The following is a 15,951-nucleotide window of genomic DNA, read 5'->3' as shown; positions in this document are numbered from 1 at the left end:
CAAAACTTCATTTCTGTCTCTTCAAAGGTGCCTGATAAACTGCTTTAAATATCACTACTTCTAAAACATGTGGGTTTTCAGCTTTTCTGCTTGAAAAAGACAGCAAATTGTAGCTATAACATGCCACAATTATTTTGCAGAGAAATAAAAAAGCCACTAAGTCATACAGTAGTGGTTGCTGTTCATTGCAATTTAAATAGTGAGTTGTTTGCAGTTAGAAGCAAAAGCAAAGGCACACAGCATCAGTTAACTGTGACAAAGAGCTTTGAAAACTTTGAGAACAACGTAACAAAAGTGCAAAAATACTAAAAATAATTAAAATTTTAAAATAAAAATTGTTCTAGGAATACAAACATGTAATGAAAAAAAAAAGGTCTTTAAGGTTAAACTATTTATAAAATCTGAATCACTTGGCTCTTGTGCAGTCCAGATCATAACACTGAGCACACTTTCCTTTTCCTGTGGCGCTTGGCTTTTTTCATGGCATTCAGTGCAATGGTTGTTGCTTCTTTAAAAACATTTTCTATGTTTTCCCGGCATTTTGCTGAGCATTCCAGATAAACCTCTGCGTGAATCTCCTGACAAGCTGCCTCTCCCTGGAAAGAACAAAAAAAAAGGTAAGAAAAGATGTGAATCTGGTGGGTGAGAGAAGGAAAGTGAAATGGGGAGAAAGGGGAATTATTTTGCACATCTTTGTATCATAGGGTCAGGAAGAAAGCAGCTGCCTCTGACTGCAGTGGCAGAGTGAGTGGTATTAGTAATATACTGAAGCACTGTAAATAAACTTGGGGTTTTTCCACTGTGCTGATCCAGAGCCTGGCCCGAGAGTTCAGAGCACTAGAGACTCTTAAGATGCAGAGTCCTGATAGCACAAAAATATTCTCAGTATTGAATTTCTTTAAACTAATTGCTGAGGTAGATACTTAAGTGAGGATAAGATGTCTACATGGCGATATTTTTTTTCAGGCCTGACCTTAACTACTCTGTGATGTCACCTTGAGTAATGAATGTCACATGCAAGAACAGAGTCTGGACTGGTGCCTTGCCTTGTTTTGCTGGTGCACATGCAGGAACCTCGACTTTTGCTCTGAAGCATCACAAGGGCTCAGCCAAAATCCTCATGTACACAAATGGGAGCCTGTGTTTCCCAGCCTCAACCAAATGCATGCAATGGGAACAGACTCGAATCTAAAACATTTCCATGCAATCCTGGCTGTGTGAAATCACTATAGACAAAACACAGCAATTTCTTACTTTGCTTGTGATCCTTTTATTGTCAGTGCAGGGCCAGCTCCCAGGTTTGAATGCTTGTGAGCCTTTCACTGTGAATTCCAGGTCTGCAACCCATGACTCACAAAGTGCATTTATTCATTATGAGCCCTGGGAGTGGAGTCACTTGAGCACTTGGGCTTCTATAGGGGGGATTTTCTTCATATTTAAGCAGTTTGTCTCCTTCCAGTTGTTTGCAAGCTGCAGTGCTGGCAGAGACTGTTCAGCTCCTCTGTGCCTGGCTTTGGAAGCATCATGTCCTGTGACTCAAGATGCCACCAGCTGTAAAAGACTGAGGTAGTGCATATTTCAGGGGAGAAAAACCAAGTGGGAGGGCTCACAGAGTAGACAAAGTCTGTACATCAGGTGGGCCCTTGAATTTAACTGCATGAAGCCTCAGCAGACTCGCCAGAAGTGTCTGTTGTTTGCCCTGAGCCTCACGTGGGTGGGTGGGTGGGTGGTGGAGGGAGTTATTCGTGCAAATGAGGGACAGTGTGCAGCTGTTCACAGTGACAGGGGTGGGATCTCATCTTGTGTGCAAGGGAGACAAAACTAAAAGGCCCAGCATGGTTTTGTGGTGATGCAGTAGCAGTTTATTTTCATGCTGTTTAGCAAAAGTGGTGATTCATTCAAGGTCGGAGTGCTCTTGACCTTGTTCCCTGGACATGTGTCTCAAACAGTCCAAAAGCTGCTGCTCTGAGGTGAAAGGAGAAGGATGGCTTTGTAGTTTTAAAAAAACAAAAAAAAATGAAAAAGTGGAAGACCAGAGCAAAAAGGTCTTGTGTGACATGGGACAAGCTGTTCCATCACTTCCTCCTGTACCTAGGAGAGGTATACTGGTGATGTAACATTAGTTATTAGTCTCACTGCTTCAAAATACTTAAAAACATCTGATAATATGCAGGGTTTTTAGTATTGCTTTAGAGACTTCAAAAAAGCCTCTCATGTTAGAGAAGCCTTGCAGATGTTCTTGCTATTTTCCTTGGAAGGATTTATTTTTAAATAGGGTTTGCAAACCACATTTATTCCAGAACAGTCAGTATATTTAATCTTGTAATGTGTATTCTACCATCTCCAGTCTTTATCCCAACCCTGATCAAAGCACCAGTGATGGCTGCAATGTAGGCTAATAAAAATTATGCAGGGAGTCCAGCAAACTTGTTAAGGCTTACAAATTTGTAACAGTAATAACCCAGCTGTGAAAGGAAATAAGAACGACAATAATGAGAATAAAATATGTAGATAGTAGTGTCCTTTCAGAGACCCCACAATATGCAAAATGCTCTTATTTCTCTTTACTTTTGCAGTCAAAATGGTGATTTGGCCACTTCCAAGAAGGACTTACAGAACCCCCTGTTAGTGCTGGCTGCCAGTCATTTCTTTAGCTGGACACTGCAGTCACCTAATTTTGGAGTGTCTGGGATCGTCCTCGTGAGGAGCAGTGCTACTGTGTGTGCTTTATCTCCTGCTAAGGGGCCAGCCCTTTAAACAGCCCTGCATTTACCTGGCTGTAAGTGATGGGTTCCTGCTTGGAAGCCCTGAGCTTGCGCAGCTGCTCCTTGTCCTTCCGAAGGTCCGTCTTGCAGCCGATGAGCACGAGCGGGACCCCTCGGCAGAAGTGGTTCACTTCAGGGTACCACTGGTGGTAGAGAAACAAAACTTTTACATCTGGCTTTGGTTTTGTTTCCTGAAATCAAAACAATAAAGCCGAAGAGCAGAACCAGCATTTAACATAAGCTGCAATTTCAGAGTTTTGGAGTGGTTTATCCAGTGGTGGGGGCCCAACATGCTCTGTTTACACTACAGAAATGTTTACAAGTCCTACCCAAAGTCAACTGCTGTATAAAAACACAGTGGCATCTGTCACTAGGCCAAAATGCTTATTTAACATCTGTTTAAATTCAGACGAGATCCTCTAAAGTCATATTTAAACCAGAATTTGGACCAAGTCTTGCTTTGTTTTGCTGGTACTGTGTACAAGAGCACTAAGTTTTGCTTTGAAGCATTACAGAAATCCCAGTAGGGACAATTGGTTGCTCTCATCTCTCTCCTGTGTTAAATATGCATGTGGTGGAAGTAGACTTGACTCTAAAACGCTCATGTGCACTGTTGGTCGTTTGACATCACTACAGATAAAGCAGTGATTTCACCACTGCTCTTTGATCTTTTTAGTGTGTGTCAACCCCAGTTCTGAGCACTTTTGAGCCGTGGAGAGCTGAGCTCCAGGTCTAAGGTCTGTGACCTGCAGCTCAGCACACCATGAGTGATCTGTGCATCTACACACCCAGGGTACAGGACATTAAAAGCATCAGCATTTTTAATCTGACACCTTGTCATATATCAGGCGTCTGTAATTCATTTAGAAGGCTGAAGCAATTAGGAGAGACTCTTACCTTGGCTGCTACATTGTCATAGCTAGTGGGGTTCATGACATCGTAACAAATTAACACGACATTTGTGTTCTGGTAAGAAAGAGGTCGCAGCCGATCGTAGTCCTCCTGCCCTGAGACACAGAGAATGGTTTGGATAAAAGAAATCTCTGTCCTGAACGAGCAGTATGATGGGAATATGCACAGACACATACTTGAGACCAAGAACAATGGCACTATAATTGTACAGACTGCAAGTTTTTCATACTTGTAAAATTCCTTCCCTTAAGTACAGGAGCTTCCCCTTCGATGACAAAGCTGATGGTTTACAGTATAAAACACGTAACAGTAATATTAAACCTGCAGAGGTTTTAATAAAAAGCCTGCTTTATCCACCTGCTAAGGACTTAGAAGCAGTTCTAACCATTGATTGCCAAGTTGCTGCTCAAAAGCAAAATCATCAAGAGGAATCTGACGGTTATTGATTAAAACATTTGCAATGTGGCAGTGGCTGCTGCATTCTCCCAAATACATTTGCACATGTGATGCTGTGAGGAGAAGAAACACTGTATTTGCTAGACACAAATGCTGAAGGAGAAAATAGTGGCAAACCTGCTTTTCCCAGCCTGGTGGGATGAGAGGAAGCAGAGATTACACATGGTGCCTTCAGCTGCAGCAGCACACACAGGGTTGTACAAGCCATGCTTGTACAAGCCATGCTGCAGCATAAGCCAGGCTTAGCTGGCCTTTGAAGCAGGACTCCCCAGCAGATCTTAAGGAATTCTGCTGAAGTCTGGAAAAGCAGGGGGATTTGCCATACTTCTGATTAGGGATATTCTAGCACGTGATGTGACAAGAGGAAGCTGATTTGCTTCAGACCTGTGCTCTTCCCCTTGCTGTACATATGAATGTGCAATAATCACTGTGCTGGGGTCTGGAGGTGTCTTGCTTTGAGAGATTAAGTTCTGGAAAGCAGTAATTCCCAGATATGGTTGGCGGTTCAGGGGAAAACCCCAATCTTTTTCATTTAATGAGGAAGAAAGTCTGTAAGAAGATGTATTTGCCACCTGAATGCTGCTGCTGGATTCAGGTACGTCTCTGTGATGTACTGAATTTCCAAAAGGAGAACTGGGAATGCTGTTCCTTCCCACGATCACCACAATCCACACACAGCCAAGAAACTGCCCTACAGGGAAGTTACACATCTTAAATCTTCCTACTGATATTTCAAATGAAGGGATGTGGAAAATTTCAGTGTGCCCCAACTTTACAGCAACGATTCCTGCCCTGGCAGCCGGCTCAGTCCCAAGTCACTCATCACTACCAACATGTTTGTCTCCAGTCTGAAGAACTGCAGATATCAGAAGGCTGATAATTCCACAATATTTTTCTCCTTTCCTTAATTTAAATGATCAGTTGAGATGCAGATTATTCCAAGGCAATCCCTGCTGGATAAGCCGTTACTCAGTTTGCCTGAGATGTTTGTGAAATGGGAATCTTGGGTTTGCACCACTTTGTATTTGAGCTTCTGCAAGAGCAGTGTGTTCCATGGAGAGGTGTGGAACAAAGAGGGTTTGATTCCTCAAGGTTTAATCCAGAAATAATTGACAAAATTATGCATGTTGTATAAACAGAGCAAAGACCATACTGCTTATCCCTTCTTATTCTCCCAATCCATCTACTTGTTTGCAACCGATTTACCATTTTACTGCCGAGATAATCCTCTAAATGCATTAAACACATCATGCACCAAACTTTTTTTCCCCTCCTAACTTCCTCTAGTGTTGTGTATGGTTGTCCGTGTTCAAGTTCAGGCCTCTCAGCTTTCAGCAACGTAGCTTATAAAATCAAAAGGTCCTCCAAGTTGTTGTTGGCAATTTGTGAGGTGGACAGGACTGTCCCCTTGGGAGAAACACACTCATTTGCTTGGAATCAGAACACACAGCTAAATTCATACTCTCCTGGATGAAAAAGAGAGCATGAAAAGATGCTGAAAAAGCATCTTCAGTGATGTGATTTATGTTGTATTGCAAGTCAAGAACTATAGATATGCCCTGGTGAACTGCTCCTCCACCTTCAAATGCAGTTGTGCAGTTATGGGGATTATAAAGCAAACTGAGACAACAAATGAATGCATGAGAAAATGCTGCTGTACAAAACACACCTCCATGTGCATTTGGACTGTTGGACACAGAGCACAGAACAAGGCAGAGTGCAGGGACCAGAGGGGGAAGGTGAGGTGGCAATTGCTTCCCTTGTGTCACGGTTGGGTGGTTGCAGCTCACACAGAAGGAGAGGAAGCTGCTCTTTAAGAGCTCAGTTGCAGCTCTTCAGTTCTGAGGATGTAACGGGACCCAGACCAAGCTGTGCCTAAACATAGACATCCCTCTCACTGAAAACAATCCCTTTCACCCCCTGTCCTCAAGTGCGGCTGATGAAATGCAAGAAAGGGCCTGGGAGACTTTTTCTCTCTAAAGCTGCTCAGACTGTGGTCAGAGTTAATTTGGCACAGATTTAGGCCTTCTGCTAGAATAATTTCAAAAAGAAGGAACAGGGCTGAAAATAAGCAGTAACTGAATGTATATGCAAAGCCCCTGTGTGTGCTTCCTCAAACACAGGTACCTGTTTTCTTTCCTCAATCAACAAAAAACACGCTGTGGAGGAGTTGGTTAAATATCTGCATATGTGTGAGCACATCTGTGACTCCTCTGCCTTTGTCAATTCAGTGTAGCATCAGAGACTTTGGGTTTTTTTAAAGAAAAAAATCCACCTACCTGAATTCACCTAAAATTTGCTAATTCTTTTCAAAGCTCCCACTCCTGTATTCCTCTGGGAGATGCTGCATAACCCACATCACTGCAGTCAGGCCCTGCAGTGGGGTGGGAGCTCAGGGGGTGGGTGAGAGTGAGCAGGAGAAGTGAAACCACAGGTCTTGGTCTCACATGCATGTTCACCTCTGTCTGCTTTTCCTCACCCCTTTGCCAATTCAACACCAAAGGAGTGCCAGCCTGTGTGTTGCTCAGTCCATAAAGGAACTCAGCATCCATTGCCAGGAGAGGGTAAATGACAGAGTCAAGACTTGACAGGCCAGGAGTGCCCAGTATATGCTGCCCTAATGTCCAGCAGTGCTGTCCAGCTCTGGAGGGTCAGGAATAATGTCACATCCTGCTCCCAGCCCAGCCCAGCACTTCCTACACATGACCATGCATTGTCTGTACTATCCCACATTCATTAGGACCCACATGGAACCCTGCAATGGTGAGCCCTCACAGGCACACAGAAATGCACCCAGTCCTCTTTGGTTTGTTATTCCACAGGCTCCACAGGAATGCCACGGTTAGTAGGTTGCCAGCTATGTTTTTTCACTACTCAGTTTAAAAAAAAAAAATTGGGAAACAGACATTCTTGGCAGGAAGAAAAACAGCAGAAGAGGACAGATAGGGCAGGAGAAGCACACTGCAATCAAAAAGTTGGGGTTTTTTTCTTATTCAGGCATGACTTCCCTTTCAAAGTTATGAAAACTTATTCTTGCATTCACTGTCTTTTAGAATTCCTCTGAAGGCCTGAGACTGTCGTGCATCTGTCATCACAGACCTGAAAAACCCCGCTGGAGGCTTTGCCTGTGCTTCCTGTCAGGCAGAGCGAGCACCCACAATGATGAGGCATTACTTCCTCCCCAGCCTCTCCCAGCCCAGCACAGCTCGGTGAAAAAAGTGAGAAAGTCCTGCACTGAGTGGCACCAGGAACTGAGCCTTGTGTCTGAACTGCAGCTGCAGCATCGACACTGCTCCCTTAGCGTGTAAAAATAAGAGTTCATTTACCTCTCAGTGCCTTTGCCTCTGTGGAGCACAGCTCAACATGGAAACTTTTAACTGAACAAACAGCTGCAAAGCCTGTTTGCAGACAAGGCAAGTGGTATTACAAAGCCTTTACCCATTGCGTATGTGTACCACCAACTTCCTGCAACAGCCAGAGGTGCCTGAGGAGGAAGACAGAGCAGCACAGCAGAAGAGTCTCGCCAAAAATTGTTAGTCTATGATATTTTAGACTAATTCCTTCACTTCACTTGTTACCAAAATTCTCGTCAACAAAAAGTAGCTTGAAATGTTTGATTCTTAGGCACTTTGTTTGTGTCCTTCTCCTTCAGAAAGTAGGACAAGCTCAAAGGCTCAAGCTGCACAGGACTTGACAACACAAAGAACTCTTCTAACTTTGAGCTGAACCTGTCTTTTACCTTCCCATGATGCTGAAGAACACACAGCTCTATCTAGTGTTGCTCTGAGCAAGATCCTATAAATACTGAAGTCTTTTCTGCAGTGGGGGAATCATGAAGATCCAGTGTTACTTTTTAGAGTAACAGCTTTACCTTCCCCTCCCTTTCCTCTTCTCTCACTGCACTATTTGAACTTAGAGGACAGGACACAACTCTTGGTCCTAGTCAAACCCTTAAGGAACTCAACACCAGTTTAGTATTATTAAAAACAGGATGGGATTAAAATGTGTGCTCAAGTGAGTCCTTCCTCTAGCATGACTTCCAGTTACAGAAAGATGATGAAAAGCTGCTTGAATTAGAGTCTGACACAGATATGTAACATAAAACTATGTAAACAGCTTTGAAACAGAACCAAATTTCCCCCTCCCAATCAAATGCCTTAACCAAGGTGACAATCTCCCTGCTTTCTTTGCACCTAATCATCTTGCTGTGCCTCATGAAAAGCGAAAGAAATTTAACAGGAAGGGAGGAGACAAGTGTCAGCAGCCTCTAGAAACTTGTAGCCTTGTGGCCATGATGCCGTTTTGGGAGGTGAAACATGTTGGGTTTCAAGGTTTCCAAGTGAGAAACGGAAAGCAATTGCTCTTCCGTGGCAACAGTGGCAGCTCCACTTCCCAAAGTGTCTCAGGAGACACAAAATACACCTCCCTGTTCTCCAACGGGGCAGTGCTTTGGTCCAAGACAATTTTTAGAGCTATGAACTAAATGTGGAAGGTACAGACTGTCTGCTGGTTACATGCATGAACAGGGAAATTATAGGACGTGAGGTAATGGTTTTAAACTAACAGAGGATAGATTTACAGTAGATATAAAGAAGAATTTTTACAATGAGGCACAGGCTGCCCCATCTCCAGAAACACTCAAGGTCAGGTTGGACGGGGCTCTGAGCAACCTGATCTAGATAAAGATGTCCTTGTCCATTGCAAGGGGGTTGGATTAGATGACCTTTAAAGGTCTCTTTCCACCCAAACTGTCCTGATTCTGTGATAAGCCACCAGCACCAGGCTCAGGGAGCGTTCCCCGGGCTGCTGGTGGCTGCAGGTCTTGCGCAGAGCTGGGCTCTGTGTGATGCAAGGAGCGAGCACGTAGGTCAGGAGAGAGTTTAGTGCTGCAATCCTGGACCTGCCCTACCTACTGCCATCTCCAGATCCAGCTCCAAAGGCAAATGTTGGAATTTGCAGCATGGTGATTTTTAAATGAGAGCTAGGAACTGTGTGACAGGCAAACACTCCACACCGACAGCAAACAAAACTCGAGAAGTTCTTTGTGTCAACACACTGTGTTAAAGAAATCCCTCTTTGGTTGCTCACACCAGATTTTCAGCCCTTCTCTTTTCCTTTAGGACAAATACAAACCTCTGGCCATTCAGTAGAAGCTACTGCACTCAAGAACAGTAATGTTGACACAAGAAGATACAACAGCAAATTGGGTGCTCATCATCTTACTGTCCTGTAGTAAAAATTAGCAATAAAATTCACTTCTAGATTAAAAGCCTTTTAAATTATCTTTTCAGATACCACATGCAGTATATAAGACAGCAAGTGCATTTTACTGCTATTAAATTGACTGGACTGCATTCGGTTCTTATTTGTCTTGGTGTAAATTTGGAACAACCCCACAGGCTTGAACTGAAACAGATGATTTACACTGAGCTGAAACAGAGCACGTGTCAATTTTAGGGTTCATTTAGGAGTGCAGCTGGATAACAGAGTCTGGGAACTTTGAGTGAAGTTGAACACAAACCATTTCACAAGTTCCTCAAATGAACCTGAACAGACTATCAGCATTTTCAAATAACTTTTACTGCCATGGCCTTTTTATTTTGAACACAAACCACCCTTTTTCGCCTTCCCTATTCAATCACACATGGCAGCAGATTAAAATATTTTCCCGGTTGATTGTATTATGCTTTGCATGTGGGAACTGGGTTTTAATACCCCCAGATATGTTTGCTATTTGGTGTGTTTTTCTGAATCAACTGAGTTGTTAAGACAATGAACAAGTCCATGACCAGAGCTGTCATTAGATAAGTGACCCTTTTTTTTTCTGTAGGGCACATTTTTGTTTGCAACAGGTAACGGTGGTTGTTTTGTTTGTACTTTAATCTCCAGCAGTCTAAACTGTGATATTATGTTAAAAGTACACTCGCAGAGAAGCAATCTGAAAATCTGTCCAGCTTTACAATCTTTAAATATTGGTTTGGTTTAAGTTGACACAGCAAAACCTTCTGGAGAGGAAGAAGGAAAGAAATGGGGGCACACTCACCAGAGCAGCATTTTACAGCAACAAACGCAGTTTCTGGTTATTTGCCTGAAGTTACGAAAGGACGGGGCCGGGTTTGGGCTCAGTCCCAGGCCGGTGCCCCGGCGCGGTCCCATCCCAGGGCCGCAGAGGAATCGCCTCGGCAGCCCGACTGGGACCGGGGAAATGGAAGGCACAAGGTGAAAGCCCCTTACCTGCGGTGTCGTACAGGTTCAGAGTCACCTCCTTCTTCCCCACCGTCACGCTCGTCGTGTACTTCTCGAAGACGGAGGGCGCGTATTGCTGCAAAGGGAGGAGAAGGATCGCGATGACCTCAGAGACCTTTTCCAACCTCACTGATCCCGTGGCTCTGAGGAGCGGTTCTGGCGGGCTCCAGGGGCTGGGGCCGGCCCCGGCCGCGGCCCCCCAGCCCCGCGGGGGTGGCCGCCCCTCACCTCGGGGAAGGAGCCCTTGGCGTACACCATGAGCAGCGACGTCTTCCCGCAGCCCCCGTCCCCCACGATCACCACCTTCACCTCCTTCCTGCCCGACGGGGCGGCCGCGCTGCCGCGGGGCTGCCCCGCCGCGCCCTCGGGCACGGCCCCGTTGGCCGCTTCCATGGAGCGGGAGCGGGACGGGGAGCGGGCACGGCGCGGCCGGGACGCGGCTCCTCTCGCCCCTCAGCGCCCGGGGCGGGCAGAGCCGCCCGCGACCCGGCGGGGATTGGCCGCGCCGCCGCCTCAGGTGCCGCCGGGCCCCGCCCGGGTCCCCCCGGGGCGCCTGTGGGGCCTCTCCCGGGGCCCCGAGTACCCCCCCCCGCCGGTCCGGAGCCGCCCTCAGGCGTGAGGGGTCACCACGGGCATGGCCCCGGTGAGACAGCTCTGGGCCCCCCTCGGCACCGCCTCCCCCAGACCCACCGGGGCTGCTCCCACCCCGTACCCTCAGAGAGCGCCCGAGGCCCCTGTCCCCCTCTGCCCTGCCATCCGCAGCCAGCGCTGAGGGGATGCTGCCAGTCCAGCCCCGATGTCTGTCCAGTCCCCAAGGCCGAGGGGAGAGCGGTGCCAGCCACACTGGGGGGGGCAGAGACCCCCGAGGTACCCTCTGGAAGGGGCCTTGGTGCTGGCAGTGACTCACTGCTTGTTTTCTGCTGTATTTATTGCTCATGTAGGAGCTGACAGCTCTGCTCATCATCTGCTCGTCACCTTCTCACCATCCAAGGTGAGCTGCGATGAAAATAACTGGAATTTCACATTTTAATTACAGAGATGTGGTGGCCCCAGACACTCACATGGTGGGGATTTGTACCGTGGAAAGCCAGGGATCACAACAGCTGGGTAAGTTTGGCTCTGGAAGGGGATCAGAACCCCTGGATATGTTTGGCTCCAATACACAGGTCAGGGGAGTGACACTGGATTTGTGACAGACCAGCTCAGACATGAGTCCACCACCATTCTGCACACAAAAATTCGTGTTTCTTTCCGAGTAGGGATTCACAGTGTGCTGCTCCATCTCAAACGAACCCTGTCAGTTCTTAAGAAATCAAAATTCTCTCTAAATTTTTTTGAAATACCACTTGTGGGAATAGCAACAACCCCCCAAGGGCATTACTCGAGTGTGGCAAGACCGTTTAATTCAACTAAGGAAAAAAAAAAAACCAACACAATTCGAACAGGGTTTTGCATTTCCCCTGCACGGTTGTGTCACTAGATGGCCTTCCAGACCCAATGCAAACACCACCGCGCTCCGCAGCTCGGGCAAGGGAGACCCTGCTTTGTGCAGAGGGCAAACAAAAAGCTAGAAAAGGATATTTCGGCAACAGAGAAGAGAAGCGACCAGTAAATACCCAACAAAGTGTCATATAATTCAAATTACAATAATAAAAAGGCAGTCAAAGCCACACCCATTTAAAACTCACCATTTTACTGAGGAAAAAGTTGATGCAATCATGTAGGATCTGTCAAAAAGATGCTTTATGGACCACAGTGTTATAAATCTTATATGGAACACAGTAAAAGCCATCAGCTCCTGTCGGCTGTAATGGCTGAGGGCTTTTTGACAGCACAGGAATGGATGGGCTAGGGAAAATTTGTTTTATCCTGAAATGATTTATTTGGACCCGGCTCAAAACCAGCATCACATTATGCATGACACAATCAGCAGATAGAGTTAGTAGTCTTTCTGTAACTGAGGGGTGTAATTCAGGGTTGGTTTTTTCCAAGTCCATTATTGCAATAAAAGGGTTTTTTTGGGGATAAAAGTAATTTGAGGGCCATTGTTAGGCTTTTTTTGAATTTGGGTGCTTTTTTTTTTCTCAAGTCTCACAAAACAATCTTTACATTTCTCACAGCTTTGTTTCTTTTTCCATTTTATTGTTAAGGAAACTTTGAGATCTGTACACATTTAGATTCAGTAGGAAACAATATAAAATGAGCAGATGATAAAATCAACTGTAAACACTCCAAAGACTGTTTTTAAGTAATGGATAAGTATTTGTAACAAGTCAACTTCTTACTGATGAAATATAACATTTCAGTGTCTCAGTTACTTATTTTTAATTATCAAGTGTGCAGTGCTTTGGGCATATCAAGTCCTGTGCAAAAGCTGTAATTTGCTGACTCCGAAAAAGCAAAGTCTAATTAGGAGTTGTGCCACTGATTTAAATGGAAGGAGATTCAGCCTCCTATTAGTAAAACTCAAATCTAATCATTATTAATTGCAAGTGTCCTTCTCCCACTTCTGTTTCGGCCTGTATATTGATTTTGGCACAAGTTGTTTCATCAAAACCTTACACAATATGTGTGTGTGGAGATTCACAGAGAGCACAACAAAATCAAGGCTTTAATGGAGTATGGCAAATATCCATGTTCTGATCTTGGTACCAATTTGTTGCTTGATGGTTGCCAAGGAAAAAATTAGGAAGGAGTGAAAGGTTAGCACACGGCTTAGAAAACTGCTGGGAGTTCATGATTTTCAAGATTTTTTTAGATGGTATTGATGGATAGTTCAGGTTAGTTATGAGAACACCCAAAAAAGACTCACAGATTAGGTTTAATATTGAAGCTTTTTTACAAAACAGGGCGATCAAAGTTGATAATCTCATTTTTCAAAGTACCAAGCCTGGGGAAAAAGCGCTTGCAACCTCCTGGACCGTTCTGGTACCATGGAAGAACCTCAGCCATGCCCTTAGTCTGACCTAAGGAAACAGCACCAATGCCCTGTGCTGCCTCCTTCTTTGTCCCTTGTGATGTGCTTGAAGAAGTGGAGGAAACTGAGACTTAATAATACTAAAAGCTCATGAGTTTTGTGACTACAGAGAGTCAAGTGAGGGAGTAGAATCATAAATGTAAGGCTTTCTGCTCAAAAAATACTTTAAAATTATAAATATCTTAACAACAAATACATTAAATAATAAATATTGGCAAAATATTCTGGTTAGCTACATCCTTCTGTTTAGAGGAACTCTGAATACTGTAAAAGTTTTAAGTTTCCAATCAGTTAAGCTCTAGCACAGTGCAAGCCCTTAGGCTAAGCAGCATGGTTTCCAGTAATATTTCTAATGCAAAATACAAGTATTTTAGCTCACCAGCAAGGTCTCACTTATGGTAGTTTTTGTGGCCACAGTTGCAGAGAGGGGTTTGCACGTGCCATCTCCTGCATACTCTTATTTGGTCATATAAACTGGACAAGAATGGGCACCTGTTCTTCCTAAGTATCTTTAGAACTATGTTTTTGAAATACATTTAATTTTTTCTTGATAACACAGACCCCAGTCACAAAGACCTCAACATAAACTTGACAAGAAGAACAAGCAGCCCCATTTATGTCCAAGGAAATATTCATAAACTTAGTTAAGAATGTAAATAACAAGACAGAGCCTGAAATATTTATTTTTAACATTACCAGTGATATTAATTATTTGTGTTTTCAGCTAAGAATTCCCACTGCAGCATGTACACAAAGAGCAAGAGGCAACGCCTTGAAAAATTTACAGTAGGAAAGACAGACCCTAAGGAATGGGACTTACCATGTAAGTAGAGTGATAAATTTCAGATGCTGCACAAGGCCAGCAATTGTTTGTCATGTGCACAGACCCTTATTGAGGGACAGTCTCTGCCCCACAGGATTTAGACTGGGCAGGGCAGAGAGGGAAGGGGAAACTGTAATGTGGGAGAGCTGAGCTGCAGCTGCACACACAAAGTTATGGTGACAGTCTCAGTGTAAGAGAAGGCCACGACACAGCAGGTGTACACTCAAGGTGATTCACTTTGTTTACAGAACAAATGTACAAAATTGTTTTTCAGCTGTGCTTTTCCTCGCAGTGCCAGCACTGCTTTGACCCTCAGTAAACCCTGGAAATACAGTTTTCAGAATCAAAGCTCCCAGTCTCCTTCACTTTCAGCTGCTTCTCCGTCTCCATTTCTGCAGTTTCTTGCTGTTTCTCTCGCACATGCAGAGCTCTACCATCTGGTCCTCACGGCCTGAGATTTTACACACACGCCCCCACCCCGAAAAATCCCTTGGGCCACATGATTCACCATCTATTCAAACCTTGCCATGTGCCTGGTTTTTTTTGTGTAGTAGCCTCTACTGATGTAAATCCCTTGTTCCATAAGGGCTCTCAATTGCTTTTTTCACTGAAGGCAAGGTGGCTGTGACACCTGCCAGTTTCTAAGACATTTAACCCAACCTAAAACATTATTACATTGTTGTTTGGCTGAGTAGGAACCATATTTTTTTCCCAGTGGGAAGTGCTGCCAGAAAGGCATTAACTTTCTAGACTATTAAGTAATTTGGAAAAATGATATTTCAATAAGAAAATTTCCTTTCTGCCTTTTTATGCCTCAGAAATAGTTCCTGTTTCACTTGGCTCAAGTAGCCTGTGCACTAAATCAGTGCAAAAATCTTTCAATAAACTAAATAAAATCTGTCCAAATGCTACCAGAGAGTTCAGAGGGCTGTGAAACAGAACAGGACAAGGGTCTGCAAAGGGAGGTGTGAGCTGAATTAAGACACACAACTAAGCAAAATCAGGCAGTGAACATTCAGGCACTTTGATGTAGTTTGGACAGATTTTATTCATAAACCACACACTGATGACTACCTAGAGAGCAGCTACTTATAAGGAACACAGACTGTTTCTTGGGTTGTTTTCTCTGGTATGCTTTAAATCAGAGGTGCCAACTATGTGGGCCAAACATGGCCTACCTGATACAGGCATGGCCAAAACACTGCCTTTAGAATCTCACCTTTCATTTGAAACTGAGTTCTTGGCTTTGCAGCTGTGGGGGAAAAAAACCACCCCACTTTACAAAGTGAAGTGGGTGCAAATCAATGTGGCAAAGCCTCGGCCTGATGCTGCAGAGGCTTAGGGGCAGTTTCAAGTTTCTGTTGCTCACTAAAGTGTGAACTCTCAGGCCAAATTCTGTTGTGAAAAATGGGTAACACAAGGTTAAGATCATCCCATGCTTTTCTGGAACACCAAGCACAATGACTGATCTCTGAAAAGCATGAAATGAACACACCAGTGCCTGCCAACACCTCCACGGCTCTGCCCCCGCCGAGCTGGGCAATGTGTGTCTCCCAGATGTGCTGGCACAGCTTCCCTGAGCCATGGGGAGGAATTTGACAACACGGGCTGGCAGAGCCATTGCAGAATGCTGGATCTCATCCTCTGTGCTGAGAACTGAATCTCGAGGTTTGACAGAGGGATTCAAAACGCCTTCTCTCAGGTGAGATCTGCAGCTGTGTTTGCGTTGGTAGCTGGGGTTGGTTTTACCATGGGAACAGGCAGAGGCAGCG

At 44.7% G+C, this 15,951-nt stretch overlaps 1 protein-coding gene and 1 long non-coding RNA gene across 3 annotated transcripts; one reads left to right on the top strand and one right to left on the bottom strand.

Moving 5' to 3' along the window:
* Positions 1-357: 357 nt before the first annotated feature.
* RHOF (ras homolog family member F, filopodia associated) lies at positions 358-10,830 on the bottom strand. 2 transcript variants are annotated; one of them, XM_051785862.1, is made up of 5 exons: positions 10,608-10,826; positions 10,368-10,455; positions 3,663-3,772; positions 2,774-2,908; positions 358-596 (listed from the first exon to the last, which is right to left on the bottom strand). In XM_051785862.1, exons 1-5 carry the CDS (start codon positions 10,770-10,772, stop codon positions 432-434), a joined length of 663 nt encoding a protein of 220 aa, XP_051641822.1. In that variant the 5' UTR covers positions 10,773-10,826; the 3' UTR covers positions 358-431. The 2 variants fall into 2 exon arrangements, with proteins under 2 accessions (XP_051641822.1, XP_051641823.1); XM_051785863.1 differs by lacking the exon at positions 358-596 and adding an exon at positions 1,478-1,561 and having other exon boundaries at positions 10,608-10,830.
* On the top strand, positions 472-2,780 carry LOC127470404 (uncharacterized). The gene is made up of 3 exons (XR_007904291.1): positions 472-617; positions 1,460-1,566; positions 2,577-2,780. It is a non-coding gene; the product is annotated as an uncharacterized LOC127470404 (long non-coding RNA).
* Positions 10,831-15,951: the final 5,121 nt, after the last annotated feature.

Source organism: Manacus candei, unplaced genomic scaffold (genome assembly GCF_025592945.1).
Source record: "Manacus candei isolate 608988 ecotype Guabito, Panama unplaced genomic scaffold, ASM2559294v1 h1tg000020l, whole genome shotgun sequence".
Taxonomy (NCBI): domain Eukaryota; kingdom Metazoa; phylum Chordata; class Aves; order Passeriformes; family Pipridae; genus Manacus; species Manacus candei.
This window is presented reverse-complemented; position numbering and strand designations above follow the sequence as displayed.

What these genes read in the sequence shown, in the direction of transcription:
- RHOF (XM_051785862.1), bottom strand. Translation starts at nt 10,772, where the DNA reads ATGGAAGCGGCCAACGGGGCCGTGCCCGAGGGCGCGGCGGGGCAGCCC. An exon ending in GAACCTGTACGACACCGCAG is followed by an intron (nt 3,773 to 10,367) that starts GTAAGGGGCTTT and finishes TCTGTGTCTCAG; the next exon opens with GGCAGGAGGACTACGATCGG. An exon ending in ATGACAATGTAGCAGCCAAG is followed by an intron (nt 2,909 to 3,662) that starts GTAAGAGTCTCT and finishes CTCTACCACCAG; the next exon opens with TGGTACCCTGAAGTGAACCA.